The sequence below is a fragment of the Capra hircus genome, chromosome 21 (assembly GCF_001704415.2).
Source record: "Capra hircus breed San Clemente chromosome 21, ASM170441v1, whole genome shotgun sequence".
NCBI classification, from domain to species: domain Eukaryota; kingdom Metazoa; phylum Chordata; class Mammalia; order Artiodactyla; family Bovidae; genus Capra; species Capra hircus.
In genome coordinates this window covers 55,809,090-55,829,811 of record NC_030828.1, presented here as the reverse complement: position 1 = coordinate 55,829,811, position 20,722 = coordinate 55,809,090, and the positions used below count along the sequence as shown (strand labels likewise).

Sequence of the window (20,722 nt, the reverse complement as noted above, 5' to 3'; positions counted from 1 at the left end):
TCTCCTCTTTCACTTTCATCAAGAGGCTCTTTAGCTCTTCTTCACTTTCTGCCATAAGGGTGGTGTCATCTGCATATCTGAGGTTATTGATATTTCTCCCGACAGTCTTGATTCCAGCTTGTGCTTCATCCAGCCCAGTTTTTCTCATGACGTACTCTGCATATAAGTTAAATTAGCAGGGTGACAATATACAGCCTTGATGTACTCCTTTTCCTATTTGGAACCAGTCTGTTGTTCCATGTTCCATTCTAACTGTTGCTTCTTGACCTGCATACAGATTTCTCAAGAGGCAGGTCAGGTGGTCTGGTATTCCCATCTCTTTCAGAATTTTCCACAGTTTATTGTGATCTACACAGTCAAAGGCTTTGGCATAGTCAATAAAGCAGAAATAGATGTTTTTCTGGAACTCTCTTGCTTTTTCGATGATCCAGCGGATGTTGGCAATTTGATCTCTGGTTCCTCTGCCTTTTCTAAAACCAGCTTGAACATCTAGAAGTTCACGGTTCACATATTCCTGAAGCCTGGCTTGGAGAATTTTGAGCATTACTTTACTAGCGTGTGAGATGAGTGCAATTGTGCAGTAGTTTAAACATTCTTTGGCATTGCCTTTCTTTGGGATTGGAATGAAAACTGACCTTTTTGAGTCCTGTGGCCACTGCTGAGTTTTCCAAATTTGCTGGCATATTGAGTGCAGCACTTTACAGCATCATCTTTCAGGATTTGAAATAGCTCCACTGGAATGCCATCACCTCTACTAGCTTTGTTCATAGTGATGCTTTCTAAGGCCCACTTGACTTCACATTCCAGGATGTCTGGCTCTAGATGAGTGATCACACCATCGTGATTATCCGGGTCATGAAGATCTTTTTGTACAGTTCTTCTGTGTATTCTTGCCACCTCTTCTTATTATCTTCTGCTTATGTTAGGTCCATACCATTTCTGTCCTTTATCGGGCCCATCTTTGCATGAAATGTTCCCTTGGTATCTCTAATTTTCTTGAAGAGATCTCTAGTCTTTCCCATTCTGTTGTTTTCCTCTATTTCTTTGCATTGATCACTGAAGAAGGCTTTCTTATCTCTTCTTGCTATTCTTTGGAATTCTGCTTTCAGATGCTTATATCTTTCCTTTTCTCCTTTGCTTTTCGCCTCTCTTCTTTTCACAGCTATTTGTAAGGCCTCCCCAGACAGCCATTTTGCTTTTTTGCATTTCTTTTCCATGGGGATGGTCTTGATCCCTGTCTCCTGCACAGTGTCACGAACTTCATTCCATAGTTCATCAGGTACTCTAGCTATCAGATCTAGGCCCTTAAATCTATTTCTCACTTCCACTGTATAATCATAAGGGATTTGATTTCGGTCATACCTGAATGGTCTAGCGATTTTCCCTACTTTCTTCAATTTGAGTCTGAATTTGGTAATAAGGAGTTCCTGATATGAGCCACAGTCAGCTCCTGGTCTTGTTTTTGTTGACTGTATAGAGCTTCTCCATCTTTGGCTGAAAAGAATATAATCAATCTGATTTTGGTGTTGACCATCTGGTGATGTCCATGTGTAGAGTCTTCTCTTGTGTTGTTGGAAGAGGGTGTTTGCTATGACTAGTGTATTTTCTTGGCAAAACTCTATTAGTCTTTGCCCTGCTTCATTCCACATTCCAAGACCAAATTTGCCTGTTACTCTAGGTGTTTCTTGACTTCCTACTTTTGCATTCCAGTCCCCTAAATGAAAAGGACATCTTTTTGGGGTGTTAGTTCTAAAAGGTCTTGTAGGTCTTCATAGAACCGTTCAACTTCAGCTTCTTCAGCGTTACTGGTTGGGGCATAGACTTGGATTACTGTGATATTGAATGGTTTGCCTTGGAGACAAACAGAGATCATTCTGTCATTTTTGAGATTGCATCCAAGTACTGCATTTTGGACTCTTTTGTTGACCATGATGGCTACTCCATTTCTTCTGAGGGATTCCTGCCCGCGGTAGTAGATATAATGGTCATCTGAGTTAAATTCACCCATTCCAGTCCATTTTAGTTCCTAGAATGTTGACGTTCACTCTTGCCATCTCTTGTTTGACCACTTCACAAACAGACATGACTGAGTGAGTAACAAGGCTGAACATGGAGGAAGTTTGTGTGAGGGTTAGGAGTACAGTATGGGATCAGTTCCATGGGAGATACTTGGCTGACATGCATATGGAGATGTCATTAGACACTTATAGATAAGTCTAGAGTTCAGGAAAGAGTGAGATGGGAGGTTTCAATTTGGGAATCATCCACATAAAGATGTATTTAAAAACCTGAAACTGGACCAGGTATCTTGAGAGAGTGAGAGAATAGATCTAAGAACTGAGTCCCGGGTCACTCCAGTATTAGGGGTTAGGACAGGAGAGTGGGCCAGGAGACCCTGGCTAAACTGGGAGGATGAGAGGGCTTGGTGGCTGGGGCTTGGAAATCAGCTTTTCTCATACTGAGACCTGAGTGTTCATCGTCCATCCAGGAGAGGGCGCACTCTCTTTCAGTGGATCAATGTCTGGTCCAGTGACTGTTGCTGCACCACCAGATTACTGCCAGGACACAGGAGAAGCGTGAGATAACCAAGTCTGGTTCAACATATTAATCCTAGTATAGCCAATGACCCAGTGGTCTCTACTGATAATTCCCCTTGCCTCCCCGAGGGTTATTTTCTCACTGCCTTCCACCTACTGCTGATGCTAACCCACTTCAGTCGTGTCCGACCCTGTGCGACCCCATAGACGGCAGCCCACCAGGCTCCTCTGTCCATGGGATTCTCCAGGCAAGAATACTGGAGTGGGTTGCCATTTCCTTCTCCAATGCATGAGAGTGAAAAGTGAAGGTGAAGTCGCTCAGTCGTGTCCAACTCTTCGCGACCCCATGGACTGTAGCCTACCAGGCTCCTTCGTCCATGGGATTTTCCAGGCAAGTGTACTGGAGTGAGTTGCCATTTCCTTCTCCACTTCTACCTACTGGGGAGTCTGATTTCAGTGTTATGAAGAGAACTCACCGCCAGGGGGAGCTAGCCCCCTTTCCTCCAGATATCTGCTCACTGTCCACTTGCTTCAGCAAACAGGTTCAGTAATGAAATGGGGCTTGAAAAAAAAACTTTCCTTGGACTTAACAAAAACTAACATGAATTTTCTAATTATTGAGTCTCAGAGCACTTCTCTCACCTCTTAGTTTAAATAGAGTTTTTATAAGGTAGAGTTTTAAAAGTTCTCTAGTTGTATCATCCAATACATTGGCCACCTGGTATGAAGAACTGACTGACTGGAAAAGACCCTGATGCTCGGAAAGATTGAAGGCAGGAGGAGAAGGGGACGACAGAGGATGAGATAGTTTGATGGCATCACTGACTCAATGGACATGAATTTGAGCAGGCTCCAGGAGTTGGTGATGGACAGGGAAGCCTGGCATGCTGCAGTCCATGGGGTCGCAAAGAGTCAGACACAACTGAGTGACTGAACTGAACTGAAGTGTATCATATCAATATCAAGCGATATCCATTTCTTTCCTAACAGGGTTAGGAAAATATAGTAAAATTGGATCTATTTCTGATAAAATTTTCACTTTATACTATGACCACATGGGATTCATACATAAACTGACTCCAGATCACTTTGAAGCTGGTGGATCACTTGCTGCCTTTGGAAATTCTAAAGGTATTTTTGGACAGGTCAGTGATCTAATGCGTTGAAACTGTTTGCCTTGTTTTAATAGATCTCATATTCTATATACAGAGAAATAGGGAAAGTGTTTTCCTTGGGACAAACACTCTTAATACTCTTAGCTATTTTTAACTAAAGGAAAAACTTTCATATATCAGGGAACATCTCCAAAATCTTTCAAGTCCCATACAAAGCTTTATAGATTTCCACACACACCTGGAATATTTTCATATAAATGTTTTCACAGCAAACCACCAGATGTTCTAAACTGGATCCAACCCAGGTTTATGGTGAGTTTGACTCTCTCAAGGTTGACCTTAAAGAAACATGAGTTCTGGTTTTTGGTTTTGTTTTTGTTTCATTTTTTCCATGGACTCTTTTTTTTTTTTAACTTTATTTTACTTTACAATACTGTATTGGTTTTGCCATACATTGACATGAATCCACCACAGGTGTATACGAGCTCCCAATCCTGAATCCCCCTCCCACCTCCCACCCCATATCATCTCTCTGGATCATCCGCATGCACCAGCCCCAAGCATCCTGTATCCTGTATCGAATATAGACTGGCACTTCGTTTCTTACATGATAGTATACATGTTTCACTGCCATTCTCCCAAATCATCCCACCCTCTTCCTCTCCCTTAGAGTCCAAAAGTCCGTTCTATATATCTGTGTCTCTTTTGCTGTCTCGTATACAGGGTCATCATTACCATCTTTCTAAATTCCATATATATGTGTCAGTATACTGTATTGGTGTTTTTCTATCTGGCTTACTTCACTCTGTATAATCGACTCGAGTTTCATCCATCTCATTAGAACTGATTCAAATGTATTCTTTTTAATGGCTGAGTAATACTCCATTGTGTATATGTACCACAGCTTTCTTATCCATTCATCTGCTGATGGACATCTAGGTTGAGAAACATGAGTTCTGTTTTTTCCCACTGTTGACTTTTTTCTTTCTTACTAACCCTCCCCACTTGTTTCTTCCTTTTCTAATGCTAACAGAGAAAGGAATAATCATCTGCATCATAGATGATACTTCATGCAGATTTTTCTAATAATTTTAATGTATAATGGGCTACTTATAAAGATAAGTAAGTAAGTGAAGTCACTCAGTCGTGTCCGACTCTTTGTGACCCCATGGACTGTAGCCCACCAGGCTTCTCTGTCCATGGGATTCTCCAGGCAAGAATAGTGGAGTGGGTTGCCATTTCTTTCTCCAACTTATAAAGATATTTGAACCTACAAACTCATCACAGAACACATAATCATGATAATGAACTCTCATCAATGTATCAGCAAATAAACAGATTTTTAAACTGGGATCTAATAAAATCTGCACTTTATATAGAATAAAGGGTGACTCTAGTTTTAATAAATCACTCAAAATCACCAGGCCAAGACTGCGGTTCAGAACACGGTGCTTTAACTTCCCTGTCTTCTGAGATACTGACAGAGAAAAAAGTGGAACTTCCTAGTGACAATAAGATGCCATCATGTGACTCCCTGTTTAATTTATTCACCAGTCTGTTGTGTGGTGCTACATAGAAACAAATCAAATCCTGTGATCAGCAGGGTAGCCCTAACCAAAAAAGCAGTTACCTCAATTTTCACTAACTTCACAATTTGTAGAAAATGTTCTCTTAAGTGAAAGTTTAAATTATTAAAATCAAAAGCCAAAATGGGTTTTTATACTCAAGGTGAGTGCATTCAAGGAATTTGCACTCAATATTATCACCTCCCTCTCCCAAAACAAACTATATCTGTGTCCTCTCTGAATACACATGATCCGTAAACCTTGTTTGGCTCTGGGTAGGTGCCAAAGGAGAAGGAAATGGCAACCCACTCCAGTGCTCTTGCCTGGAGAATCCCAGGGGCAGGGGAGCCTGGTGGGCTGCTGTCTATGGGGTCGCACAGAGTCGGACACAACTGAAGCAACTTAGCAGCAGCAGCAGCAAGTGCCAAGTACTGTCATGAACACTTAATCTTTATAACAATTACTTATCCTCATTTTACCCACAAGGAAAGTGAAGCACAGGGAGGGTGAATAATTCACCCCAAATTACACACACCACTGGTTAGTTCCTGGAATCAGGCATCAAATCAGTTTGGGGCAACAGGTTCAGGACCTGTGTTTTTAGTCACTATGCTGTCTTTGCCGGGACTTGCACATTCTTTCCTGGGATGTTCTTGCCACTCCCAGTCTCGAATGTCACACAGAACTCTTGAAGCCTTGTCAGCTTTCAAGAGTCCTTAAGCCATCTGTTCAATACATGTTCAGGCCCATGTGTATTCTCCTGGCATCTGTTTCCCATTCTCTCCCTTTCTCAGTGAGTTCCCAAATTTCAGAGACCAGAGGAAAAGGCATGACAGAACATAGGTCTCAACGGCAGTGCTTGATGGGGACTGCTCCGTCTGACTGCAGCATCTACCCCTCCGTCCTCATGTCACAGCAACCAGGGCAACTCCAGCATCCCCTTGGGACTAGTCCCCACCTGTCTTCTCACTCCTACAATTTCTCAAAGCTGGACAAGGTCAGCATCAGAGAAGCGTATGTTGGAAAGATGACTTGCAGATCAGAAATCTGGTCCAAAGTTGTCTGTGTTGAGAGAGAGGAAAAGCCTTGTGAACCACCAGCCTCGAGGACTCAGCAGCAGCAGTACAGAGTTACCAGCATGACATGGTGGGAGTAGCTGTTACGTGTCAGGAGGTGCTTCTCAGCCCCTTGCTTACAGAATACTCCAAACAGGAACCAACTTCTAGAACCTGCACTTCTAAACTCCTCCCCCACATATGAGACAAGACACTCCTGTCTGCCATTGCAGCCTTCTATACAGGAATGTTAAACTGAACTTCACTCTTCAGAATTTCCTCTCCTCCTCAATAGAACAGTGTGTTTTCCCTCCCATCTGCGTGGATATTCAGCAGATGAGAAAAGCAATATTATTTTGATGTGAAATGGAAGCAAATCCATTATTTGCATTTTGTCGTAATGGAATTATGCTGTTGTTCAGTCGCTAAATCATCTCCAACTCTTTGCAGCCCCATGGACTGTAGCATGCCAGTCTTCCCCATCCCTTCACTATCTCCTGGAGTTTGCTCCAGCTCATGTCCACTGAGTTGGTGATGCCATCCACCCATGTCATCTTCTGTAGCCCCCTTCTCCTCCTGCCCTCAATCTTTCCCAGCATCAGAGTCTTTTCCAAAGAATCAGCTCTTCGCATCTGGTGGCCAAAATATTGGAGCTTCAGCTTCAGCATCAGTCTTTCCAATGAATATTCAGAGTTAATTTCCTTTAGGATTGACAGTTTGTTCTCCTTGCAGTCCAAATAAATTCAATATTTTCTTTTTTCATGTTCCAGGCTTTTGACATGGGCTTTGACACTGCCCTTGCTCCACAGTATCTCACCTTAAATGAAATGATATTTTATGCATATGTGCCCAAGGATGAACCAAAGGATAGAATATACACCAAGCAATTTGATGACATTCACTTTGGAAAATTGATACACTCCAGGTAGGTACTGATTGGCTTCACATTTTACTTAGCTTGCACACTGGTATCTAAATTCTAAATTTTGAGCCTACTTTTTGGAGTAATTTTCTTAGTCAAGGAGAGTAAGTCTTTTTTAACACCTTGTGAGGTCAAATACATTTGTAGACTTCTAGGTGCTTTGCACAGTGCCCCAGTGTTAGGAACATGGGGCTAAGTATATCAGCACCATTAAGCCAAGCTAAAGAAATGAGTGCTTGTTGTCCCGAGTATCAAAAATGTCTGGGCTACACTGAGTACTGCTTATCCTCAGAGCTCACTCCCACGGCAGTTGTCATATGCCCTACGACAAGCAAATCTAACACAGAGGAGACCATCCTGCATGAAATACTGCCTGACAGGGTATGCAGAGTTCTCAGGAATGCTTTCTTCCAAGATATTAGCAAGAGCCAATGACCCTGAACACTGCCTTTAAGGCTTAAAATCTTTGAAAAACAATATGAATTCTACAACTACCCCCTCCCCCCCACACACACATCTAACAACCAGAAAAGGAATAGTCTCAGATTACCAGAAACTCACCTGTTCCCAAACTGGTGAACCCTGTTCCACCAGGTTGAAATGTCTCTATTATATATCCATTGAGCTATCAACTAGATAATGTCCCATAGCCAATGGCTCCTGGAGAAGGAAATGGCAACCCACTCCAATACTCTTGCCTGGAAAATCCCATGGATGGAGGAGCCTGGTGGGCTGCAGTCCATGAGGTCGCTAAGAGTCGGACACGACTGAGTGACTTCACTTTCACTTTTCGCTTTCATGCATTGGAGAAGGAAATGGCAACCCACTCCAGTGTTCTTGCCTGGAGAATCCCAGGGACAGAGGAGCCTGGTGCGCTGCCGTCTATGGGGTCACACAGTGTTGGACACGACTGAAGCAACTTAGCAGCAGCAGCAGGAGCAGCCAACAGCTCCATGCTCCACCCAATACCTCCCTCAGAGGTAGATATGCAGACAGGAAGCAAACATAATATAGCAGATGTTGGCATTAGGTTTTATTCCACAATGATTGTAGAACTTCTGTCTCAAAGAAAAGTGTCCGTGATCATCGAGAGCTATTTGTTTTTGATGGCTTTCGTATGTATGATATTACAGATCCATTAATGCCTGTTTATATAGGTACATCTTTGTAGAAAACAGAGAATCACTCTTTAAAATTAACATATGATTAGTATTATCTCAATATTAATATCAATTTTTATGCTAATTATTTTGAGAGCATATGATAATTCTCTAAAAGATCAGAATGTTTAAAAAGCAGCATAGCATGTTCTATGTTCAGTCAGTAACTTTGCTCTACTTGCACAAAACTAGAGAATGGGCATTTCTGAGGAAGGACATGGTAGCAAAGAGCCAGATCTGGGAACTGTACACAGGTGGGACTTCAACCAGAAAGGACAAGGATTTGGGAGCCGGAGTCATGAGGCCAGCCATAGGCCAAAGGAAGATGCCTAGATGGTCAGGGGTGAAGCAGGATGAGCCCTATATTTTCCTCTTCCACAAATAGTTTTTTAATACTTACTACCTGCAAGACACTTAGGGAGGTGCTGTGATAGAGTGAGGAAGACATTCAAGCCCATGTACTCCTGGAACTTGTGTTCCAGCACAGGGCGTAGACAGTTGTGAAATTACAGGTAACGTGAACCTGCAACAGAGGAGCATGGAGCATTGAGAGAGTGAGTTCTCAGGGGTGAGTCCTTGTTGGGAGGATTTGGGGAGGTTTCGCAGAGGCAGTGATGCTTAAGGTGAGATCAGAGGAATGAGGGTAAAGGAAGGGGGTGGGGGAAAGGCTCCAGCCAAGACCACAGTGTGGAAAAGGCCCCCAGGCCCAAAGAAGTATGATGTGTGCTTGAGAAACTCAAGAAAAACCAGAGTGATCTAAGTGTTGTGAACCAAGGAGGAAAGTTATTCGAGACCAGATGGGCCCCTTTTAGTCTCAGTAGGGAATGTGGATGTTATTCTAAGGGAGCAGAAAGCTTGAAGGATTCTAATTAAATGAATGACCAGATTGATTATGTGTAGTTTGTTTACTCAATCAGCTAGGTATCAACTGTACTTTTCATCCTGTCTTTTCAAACCACCTCTGTGGACCTATTTGCTTTCTGCCTCTAGATGAAGTATCTGCAAGGCCTATAGCTTTTCCATTAGAGAGTAAATAATTGTTTCCTTAGCTTAAAAATATCTAAGTCAGTCAATTGCCACATGACTCCATTCCTGTCCAGTGTTTTAAGAAACTTCAAACCCTTGTTGCATTTAAGTCTGTTTTCCAACTCCCATTTGAGCCTGACCCAGTCTGAGGAGCCTAGAGTTTAGAGGGTGAAGAGTTTCTCATTCTTATTATTTTTAGATTCATATCCTCCCTCCCTCTTAGCTGATGGTTTCCAACCCCTTCTGGAGTTTGACTGAGAGTGAGGTGAGATAAAGGGGCAAGCGGTCTGCTGATGGGGGTGACACTTCTACCTGAATACCACTGCCCCTCACTTCTAGGTGTCTGAAAGTCTTCCCCTCTGTTGAGGGCCCTGAACTCTTCCACTATTGCTTCTGGGCAACTTTCCTTTTCTTTCCTGCCTCTCCTCCCCAAAACTATGCCTCCCCAGAAATAACCATTATCTTAAATTTTGTGTGAACATTTTAAGAAATGTTTTTTTAAAGGTTTAACATACATGTGTATCAAACTATATTGTTTCATCTTGCCAAATGTATTACTTAGCAATGTATACCCTTTCCTATGATTTGCTTTTTTCATACAAAAAATTATTTGGTATTGATGTATGTGTCTATATTTACTCATATGAATATATCACAGTCTATTTGGCTATTCTCCTATTATGTCTTATAGTTTTTTAACTTTTGCTGTGTCCTTTTACGTTTTTAATCTAGAATAGATGTTGAGTGTAGTATGAAGTATAATAGAAATCAGATTTCTTTAGTTTTTTATGTTTAGACTACCAATTGTGCAAACACGGCCCTTCTGACCTACAGTGTCACCACTGTAACATATCCTAGTTCCCCGCGTGCATCAGTCTCTCGGTCTCTCTTCTGTTTCATTACTTTATTTGACCTTCCCTAGGTCATGCTGACAAATTTTCTCTAACCAGGTAACTTGTATGAATAGCACCCTGTCTTGGATCTTCTTGGCCTTTGTTCTTGCACTTAAATGTTAGATTCAGCTAGTTAAGCTCCATTAAGGGGATAAAAAAAGTATAACAACGTGTTAATAAAAATTACTTCTTGCAACCAAATTCTGCTTTATAGCTGCAGTTAGATCCTGGGTAGAGATTCCTGACTCTTCTTGCAATAGGATACTCCATTTGCACTCCTAGAATTTTAGGCCCAGGACAACTTCCTGACTCTCCATAAGGATAGAGGGTTATTATTTAAGTCTTCCCTTACTCATAATGTGTCTTTGCCTGTGCCCCAGTGACAGGTGGCTTTGCTTCCTCTCAGTAGTTTAAAGCTTCTGCTGTGTGGGGAAGATGAGGGTGGGAGGAGAGAGGGAGGTGGGAGTGAAGGGGAGGGAGTCGTGGCTTCAGTGCCAGCACCCTCCAGGCCCTCCTCCCCAACCAGGATCACCTCTTTTGAGGCCTATGTTTAACTGTTTAATGCCCAGCCCAAGGCTTTTGCTTCTTATGAAAGAAGGTTCAGGGAAGTGAATGAGACTTCCTCCCTGTTTCCTCCCACCCTCTCCAGCCTCCCTATAATGACCTTGCCCCACACTCCCTTGCTGCCTGCACCACCAGCAGGGACTCTCTCTGGTCCACTCTCTGCCCCAGTCTTTCTCCTGAGGCCCATGGGAAGGAGCTTGCAAGTGAGTGCAGCTCCCTTTTGAAAGGTGCCCCAGCATTTCCAAACTCACGTACCAGCACATCTTGGCCTTTGGCAGTTTTTTGTTTCTGTTTTTTCTATTTTTAGACATTTCCTATTTATTTCTTTTGTGGCCAGCACCATGTTTCTCCCTTCTGTGCTCTTCCACAAGTGAGACTGTTGCTGTGTTGAGACTCTCCTTGGAATGGCTTGGATTTCTGGTTAGTTCTTGGATGGCTTAAGCAAAGTGACAACTTTGTGATTTATCCATTTTGTTTCATTGCTTGTTGGGCTGCTTCTTTCTACATCAAAAGCCAAAGCAGAATGCCTTATAACTGACTTTTGTTGTTGTTGTTGTTTTAATGTTTATTTTTACTTTATTTTGCTTTACAATACTGTATTGGTTTTGCCATACATTGACATGTGGCTGATTCATGTCAATGTATAATTGACTTTTGTGTAGCAATCTCAAGTGTTTCAAATTTGCTAAACTCTTTTGCTTATTCTAGTACTTTTTCTATATATTCTTTTGGATTTTCTGAGTAGGGGTAAATATTTTTTCTAAGCAGATAGTCACATCACCTGCAGATAATTTGTTTATTTTAACACCTTTTAGCATATTATATATGTCTTTCTGTTACAGTATCTAGGAGCTTATTAAATATAAATGAAGTTAATGGGTGTCATTCTGTTCAGGCTGCTCTAATCAAACATAAAAAAACTGGATGGCTATGTGTTAAGCCACTTCAGTCGTGTCCAACTCTTTGCAACCCCATAGGCTGTAGCCCACCAGGCTCCTCTGCCCATGGGGATTCTCCAGACAGATGGCTTATAAACAAATGTATTTATCACAGTTATGAAGACCAGAAGTCTAAGATTAAGGTACCAGCATGGTAAGTTTCTGGTGCAGGCTCTCTCCTGGCTACAGATTGCCAACTTCTCGCCGTGTGCTATCATGATTGAAAGGGGCAGGGTACTAAGCTGATTCACAGATGCTTCACCTGCATGACCTGAATCACTTCCCAAAAGCTTCATCTCCAAATATCATCACTTTGGGCATTATGTTTTCAACACAGGAATTTTGGAGGGATACAAACATTCAGACCATTAGCAGTGGGCTTCCTTGTTCCTGACTTAAAAAAAATTTTTAAACATTTCACCATCACGTACTATCCTTTCTATACATTTTAAAAACTTTTTTTTCATTTACAGTTACCTTTTCTTTTTTCAGTTTAAGAGGTGTTTTCTTTTGGTTTTTAACTTAAATGTTTCTCCTGTATCTATTGAACTTATCTATATAATTTTTTCCTTTGAACTTTTACTTAATGCTGTGAATTATATTATGGACTTAATGTTGAATCAGACTGAAAGTCATGGAATAAACCTATCTTGGTCATTGTGTATTATCTATGTTTATACATTTCATACATTGTTGTGTGCAGTGTTAGTATTCACTTGTTAGATTAATCGTGTTAATAGTGATTTTCCAATTTGCTTTATCCTTAACTGATTTTTTTCTTTTGTGATCTATCAACTATTGAATTATGTTAAAATTTTCTGATGTGATATTGAATTTGTCAGTTCTTCACTGTAGTTCTGTCAATTTTGCCTTATATATGTGTGAGGCTGTTGTTAGATATGTATAAGTTTAAAATCGTTACATCTTCTTAGACTTGCTTATGATGTTGATTTCATGGGTATATACTTATCCTTAAACTCATCAAGTTGTTTATATTAAATATGTAAGGCCTTTTATGTGTCAATCATAACTCAATAAAGTAGTTTAAAATAAGACAGCTACTTGCAGTGTTACAAAAAAGAATTGTTACATCTTCTTGATGAGTTGAACATTTTATTGGTATTTAATGACTATGTTTATATTTATAATGCTTTTTTGCATTACAGCCTAGCAGGTATAGCAAAATATGCATAACATAAAATTTACCATTTTAGCCATTTTTAAGAGTGCATTTCTGTGGCATTAAGTATATTCACATGGTTGTGCAACCATTACCACTGTCCATCTCCAGAACTATTTCGTTCTTTTTTTTAGAACCGTGTTTTTTTTTTAATTGGAGAGCATAGTCCAATTACACTTGGACTGCTCGTGTGGGTAGTGCAGAGTGAGATGGTGTGTTGGAAGGTCAGTGAGAAGGTAGGGAAGTACCAGATCATCTAGGGAACTGTAGGCTGCATAGGGGTTTATATTTTATTCTTTGTGCCAGGGGAAGCCATTGGAAAGTTTTATATAGGATAGTGAAGTAATTTATATTTTTTAAAAGATCATTTGCTGTGAAAAGTATAGGACAGGGTGAGAGTCAAAGTCTCCAGGCTCCTTGGAAAGCTACTGAAATAATACAGGTGAGAAAAGAAGATGGTCAAAGCAGTGCACTTGTGAAAAGACAGGATCTGATGGTGGATTGCCTGTTGTGGGAATGACCAAGAGAGCCATCAAGAATTTGCTAGGGTTTTAGTTTGTAGCTAGGTAGAGGATGCTGTCATTTTCTGAGATTTGGAGTGCAGGGTTAGGCTGGGTGAGTGAGACTTGCACATTGGAAATATTAAGTGTAAAATACCTAGGTAAAGATGTGAAGTTGACAGTTGCCTGGATATATGAATGCATACCACAAAAATAGCAGGAGCTCTGCATTTGGTAGTTGTTCCAATATAAATGGATGTATGTAGAGAAGAAAAGACCTGTGGCACTCCTGGAAGAGAGATTAGGCAGAAGAGGAAGCCCCAGCCAAGAAAACGAAGAAGGAATAGTCAATAAAATAGAAGAAAAAAAAAAAAAAAAACGGGGTAAAGTGGGGACATGTAAGCCAAAGGAGGCGGATGTTTTGGAAAGTATGGAGTAACCACTGTGACCCATGTGACTGAGAGACTGAGTAACCTAAGAACCAAGAAGACCTTTGGATATGGCAACCTTCCAGGCTATAGTAACCTTGATTAAAACAGCTTCATTGGCTTGGGATGAGGGCAGTGGGCTGGAGAAACAGCACAGGTACTGGAATTGGAGTTTATCAGGTATAGGTAATTACGTTTGATGGCGATTGCCTTTTTGTAGTGTTTTTCCCACTCAACGGATATTCCTCTGCACCTCAGGAACTTCCCGACTCCTAATTTTAAGCTCATCCTTCATTGCCCAAAGTCTCTTCTCTCCTTTAAAAGCTGAATTCTTACCTCTCCTCTAAGAGTGGAGCTTGATTGCCCCCCAAGAGCCATCCTGGACACTTCAATACAAGAGACTCATATACTTCTCTAGTGGTAGGAGAAGTGGGATGGCAGGGTCAATAATTAAGGTGTCTGCCTGGCTATTGGTCAGTGACTCAAGATGCAAAGAAGTTAATAGTTTTTTTTTTAATTATGGGAATAAGCTTTATTTTTTAAGAGCAGTGTTAGGATAGCAGTGTTAATTAGCAACATGGATCAGAAAGTCCAGAGAGTTCCCATGTGCCTCATCTCCACACATATCTCCCTCACTTTGTGTCTGACACTACAGTGGTTTTTTGTTCCAATCCATGAACCTATACTGACACATCGTCAATCACCTGAAGTCCATAGTTTACATTAGGATTCACTCTTGGTGTTGTACTTTCTATGGATTTTGACAATTCTATAATGGCACATATACATCTTATATTATCATACAGAATAGTTTCATTGCCCTGAAAGTCCTCTCTGCTCTTCCTGTTCATCCCTGACATCTATACTGTCTCTATTTTGCTGTTGTTGTTCAGTTGCTAAGTTGTGTCCTACTCTTTGTGACCCCGTGGACTGCAGCAAGCCAGGCTCCCCTGTCCTTCACAATCTCCTGGAGTTTGTTCAGATTCATACCCACTGAGTTGACGATGCCATTCAACCATCTCATCCTCTGTTGCCCCCCTTCTCCTTTTGTCTTCAATCTTTCCCAACATCAGGGTCTTTCCCAATGAGTCAGTTCTTCTCATCAGGTGGCCAAAGTATTAGAGCTTCAGCTTCAGCAAGGGTCCTTCCAATGAATATTCAAGGTTGATTTCCTTTAGGATTGACTGGTTTGATCTCCTTGCTGTTCAAGGGACTCTCAAGAGTCTTCTTCAGCACCACAATTAGAAACCATCAGTTCTTCGGTGTTGAGCCTTCTTTGATGGCTCAACGGGTAAAGAATCCACCTGCAGTGCAGGAGACACAGGAGACATGAGTTTGATTCCTGGGTCAGGAAGATCCCCTGGAGAAGGAAATGGCAACCCACTCCAGTATTCTTGCCTGGGAAATCCCATGGTCAGGGAAGCCTGGTAAGCTACAGTTCTAAATTGTTAATATTTTATTGTTAATATGGCTTTTGTCAGTTTAATTTCTAGGGTCCCAGGCACAGAACCTAGAAGGGTAGAGGAAAAAGAGATTCTATTCTTCCCCAATAGTTTATTTTGGATAACAGTCCTTTGTCAGATATGTTTTTCATAACTATTTTCTTCTATTAACTGAGCGGCTTAGCACACACACACACATCTTAGCTTAACATTTGAAGGTTGTTTCTCCTGCTTATAAAGCACATGCTCATTGCAGAAATTTCCTAAAAGGCAAATATAAAGAAGACAGTTAAAATCATGACTGTTAACACTCTGATGAATTACTGATCAGTCCTTTTCAACATTCATTTCAACATTTTTCACTATACTTCTTTATTTTAGACATTATAATGTGACCACTTTCCTTAGGTAATGAAAAACTCTTTGTAAGAATCATTTTAATGGATGATTTTTTTCTAGGTAGATCAGGTATTATCATTTAGTTAATTTTTCTATTGTTGGCATTTCTATTTCTAACTTTTATCATAATGCTGTGATGAACATCTTTGTGTGGAAAGCTTTTCTTCCCCTCTGTGTTTCAAGTTATGTCCTTAGGATAGAGACCTATCAGTAGATTTATGGAATCAGAGGGCAAAAAAAAAAAAAATTAGAACTCAATGCATAGTTTCAAACTGCTTTCTAGGAGGAGTGTATCATTTTACCATTTCATTAGTGCCAATCTCTCTCAGTTCTTACCACTATTACATCCTGTCTTTTAAAAACGTCCTTAATTTGATAGGTGAAAAATCACATCCCATTGCTGTAACTGACATTTCATCAATTACTAATTGAATAATGTTACTCAAATATTCATTTGTTAACTGTTTGTGGTATTTTTTATTTATAAATTATATGTTTATGAACTTGCTAATTTAAACCACTGTTTTATCCAAATTGCTTGACTTTTGCTGGTTTGTTTTTAGGAAAACTGGAACAGCTTACATAAGAAAGGTATTTCACCATAACACTCCTGAAGGATTTTTGTCCTCAGTTATTGCAGAACTGATAGACCCTTTTGGAATAGAGGAAGTAAATGAGAGCTCTTGTTTGTCCAGTTCCCTTTTCATTAGTGAAGCTGGAAATCACTCCTATAAACTTAGTCTTCAGTTACAAAGTAAGTGTAATAATATTTCCAATATCTGGGAAAAATGAAGAATTATCTTTTGGGATGAGTGTTCATGCTCTTTTATAGAACAATAGATTTCAAAATTTAAACCAATTGATAATCTATAGAAGTCTACATATACTTAAATTCCTAGAGGAATTCTTTATTTTTAATATAATAAAATCTGATTTCTCCATTGGGATGAATAACAGGCATTTTACATTTAATACATTCTCTCACTTGATTATTGTAATAGTCTCTCTCTTTTTTTCTGGTCAGGTTTATTAAGGTATAGCTTACATACAGTAAAACTCACTCTTGTCAGTGTATGTCTATGGATTTTGATAAATCCATTCATTCAATGATGGAGCCACCATTGTGATCAGTCCCAGAAAACTCTCTCCTAATTCTTTGCTCTCCCAGCCCTGGCCCCTGGCAACCAATGATCTGTTTTCTGTTCCCCCAATTCTCTCCTTTCCAGAATGTTACATAAATGGAATCATACAATAGACAGAATTTTGACTCTACCTTAAGTATTTGTGTACAGGTTTTTGTGTATATATATGTTTTCACTTCTCTGGAATAAATGCCCAGGAGTGCAACTGCTGGGCTGAATAGTAATTGCATATTTATTGAGTTGGCCAAAAAGTCCGTTTGGTTTTCCTATAACATCTTACAGGAGAACCTGAACAAACTTTTTGGCCAACTCAATAGTTTTTAAGGAAACTAATTTCTCTGCTTTCCTTCTTGCCCTTTCTCTGTCACATGCCCAGTCTATTCTCAACAGAGCAGCTTAAGTGATCTTACTAAAACATAAGTTCAATCATGCCCCTTGTTGATTTTCTGTTACGACCTATCCATTGATGAAAGTAGGGTATTAAAATCCTTTACTATTTTTGTGTTGCTATCTATTTCTCCTCAAAGTCTATGAATATTTGCTTTATTATTTAGGTGCTCATTTGTTAAGTGCATAAATATTTACAAATGTGATATCTTTTTGTTTGACTCTTATTATATAATAACCTTCTTTAGCCTTTGTCTTAAGGTCTACTTTCTCTGATATAAGTATTGGTATCCCAGACTTCTTCTGATTTCCACTTGCATAGAATATCTTTTTTCATCCCTTCACTTTCAGTCTGCGTGTCTCCTTACATCTAAAGTGAGTCCCTTGTAGGCACCATATAGCATATCTTGTTTTTGTTTCTAAATCAACTCAACCACTTTACATCTTTTGGTTGAAGAATTTAGTTCATTTGCATTTAAGTAGTTATGGATAGGTATGCATTGATCACCACTTTGTTAATTTTTTTTGGTGTTTTATACCAAAAAAATACCAAAATACCGAATCATGTTGTACACCTGAAACTAATATTATGTATCAATTGTATCTCAAAAAGTCAAAAGGTGGAGGGGAAGTGAGTGACCAGCATCATGCACGTGTACTCAGTCATTCAGTCGTGTCCAGCTCTTTGCAATCCCATGGACTGTAGCCTGCCAAGCTCCTCTGCCTATGGGATTTCCCAGGCAAGAATACTGGAGCAGTTTGCCATTCCCTCCTGAAGGGATCTTCCCAACCCAAAGATCAACCAGCATCTCCTGCATTGGCAGGTGAATTCTTTACTACCGAGCCACCTGGGAAGCCCAGTGGTCAGCATATATGATAGTTAATGCTGCTAGATTAGATGAGATCACTGGGAAAGCAGGTGTAGATAAAGAAAGGAAAAGGTTTGAGACCCAGTCTCCAGTTTTCCAACATTTAGTGGTCAGAGAGATGGGGAAGACTGGATGGTCTACTAGGAGAAGAGAGTATGTCTCAGAAACCAAGTGAAGAAGTTACTTCAGGAAGGAAGGAGTGATGCTCTGCTGGATGCTGCCAAGAGGTGGGTTTAGAAAAGAGGTCGGGAGAGAAAACTGCCCGATGCATCTGTGTCAAAGTCACTGGTAAAGTTGACAAAAGCTGTTGTTGTGTGGAATCATGTAGACAAAAATGACATGTCATTGGATTAGGGTCAAAAAATTACAAGAGGCAGGGAATTGAAGACAGTGAATAAGGCAATCCTTTGGGGGAATCTCACAGTGAAGGGGAAAAGAGAAATGAAATGGTAGTCGAAGGGAATGTAAAAAAGGGTTTTTTGTTGGTTTATTGAAATGGGAAAAATTAGAACATGTGTGCATAAAGGAATTATGAGGTTCTCTTCAGACTACTTCTATTTATTTTTTTCAGAACAAAGTGAGTATCATTGTTGATGTGTTTCAAAAACATTTTAAAATAATGACTTTCCTCTCCTTCAAACAGCCATCTTTCGCCTTCTCTCATATCCACTCTGATGGATTTTCTCCAATCTCTAGGTTATTAAGGCTCTTACTAGTTCTATAGAAAAGAAATCAACTTTCTTATAATTACTTAACCCTGTGTGGGTTGTCTTTTGCTGAGAATTTTATAGAACTGGTTTCACAGTAGATGTTGTGTTTGGCATATTTGTGATAACACTTTCAACAAAATAATTTGAATTATGACCAGAAATATGACAAATATGTTCTCTAGTTAAGACCATAGTTTAAAAACTCAAATAATGTATTCCTCAGTTGGGTCCACCAGTATTGCTTGGAGAACATTGGCTGTTCTATTTTATACCAAATCATTCTTGTTTTAGCTCCAGGTGTTATCTCCTCATTTCAAGATTCTGATATAGAAAAGACTGTGGTGATTCCTGGTTATAGCAGCTTCCTGATCACAACGATATTAGACAATGAGAATGCTTTAGCTGTTGCTACTATGCCTGAAATAGTACCCCGTAACATGACCTTTCAAAAAGACTCCTGGTTCTTATACAACTTTGGAAAAAGGAATGGACAAACATGGAACATATATGCAAAACCATGTAATTACTGGTTTCAACAACATGATGATTCACTATCCCTCAGTGTCCTGAAATACATTGATCTGGGGAAATCTCACACTTTAAAAATGAAGGTCATACCTAATACAAATGGTAAGTTTATTTTTATTGGGAAATAACAAGAGGAGATATTATTGCTTTTCTTGCATGTAAAATACACTCAGATATTTCCTTTATCTTTGGTTTCATTAGTAGGTGGCATTCTATCACTAATAGTATAAGCTTCTAATTATTGAGCACTTATGCAAAACTCTGTATTAAATGTTTTTATACATTTAAAATTTATGGTTTATGACTATCCTAATGGGCTAATTATAATCCTTATTTTATAAATGAGAAAAATGAGGTTTATAGTATCAGCCCAAATTTACAGAAGATTTTAAACTTTAGCTGCCCTCTGAAAAGAAAACCTTTTAATTACCTTGTTATGGTTATAACCATTTCAAGTATTTATTTTAAGAAAAAAAAACCTTTTAAATAGAATTCTATACTTTGCTCCATTTTCCAAGTATTTATTTATTTAAAAATATAAAACTTACTAAAGATGATGGTAAAACAGCATGCTGGAAAAAGTAAAACAAAAAACTTTAGTAAATAACTTAGCTAGAAAGTGAGGAAAGAAAGATGAAAGAGAGAAGAGAGAAAAAGGAAAATCTTGTCATTAGAAATGAAGACGTTAGCAAAGTATTGCTCAAAATTCTCCAGGCTAGGCTTCAACAGTATGTGAACCAAGAACTTTCAGATATTCAAGCTGGATTTGGAAAACGTAGAGGAATCAGATATCCACTGGATCATAGGAAAAGCAAGAGAATTCCAGAAAAACATCTGCTTCATTCACTACACTAAAGCCTTTGATGTGTGGATCACAACAAATTGTAGAAAACTCTTAAAGAGATGGGAATACCAGACCACCTTCCTTGCATCCTGAGAAACCTGTATGCAGGTAAAAAAGCAACAGTTAGAACTGAACATGGAACAATGGACTGGTTCCAAGTTAGAAAAGAAGTATGTCAAGGCTATATATTGCCATCCTGCTTATTTAACTTATATGCAGAGTACATCATGCAAAATGCCAGGCTGGATGAAGCACAAGCTGAAATCAAGATTTCCAGGAGAAATATCAATAACCTCAGACATGCAGATGACACCACCATTATGGCAGAAAGCGAAGAGGAACTAAAGAGCTTCTTGATGAAAGTGAAAGAGGACAGTAAAAAAGCTGGCTTAAAACTCAACTTTCAAAAAAATGAAGATTGTGGCATCCAGTCCCATCATTTCATGGCAAATAGATGGGAAAACAATGGAAACAGTGACAGACTTTATTTTATTGGGCTCCAAAATCACTTCAGATGG

At 39.6% G+C, this 20,722-nt stretch overlaps 1 protein-coding gene across 1 annotated transcript in view; it reads left to right on the top strand.

Moving 5' to 3' along the window:
• Positions 1-20,722, top strand: part of CATSPERB (cation channel sperm associated auxiliary subunit beta) — a 128,765-nt gene that overhangs the window by 81,048 nt on the left and 26,995 nt on the right. The window contains exons 15-18 of the mRNA XM_013973131.2: positions 3,528-3,682; positions 7,043-7,197; positions 16,288-16,478; positions 19,130-19,462. Of these exons, the coding sequence (XP_013828585.2) occupies positions 3,528-3,682; positions 7,043-7,197; positions 16,288-16,478; positions 19,130-19,462 (834 nt within the window). The remainder of the gene's footprint in view (positions 1-3,527; positions 3,683-7,042; positions 7,198-16,287; positions 16,479-19,129; positions 19,463-20,722) is intronic.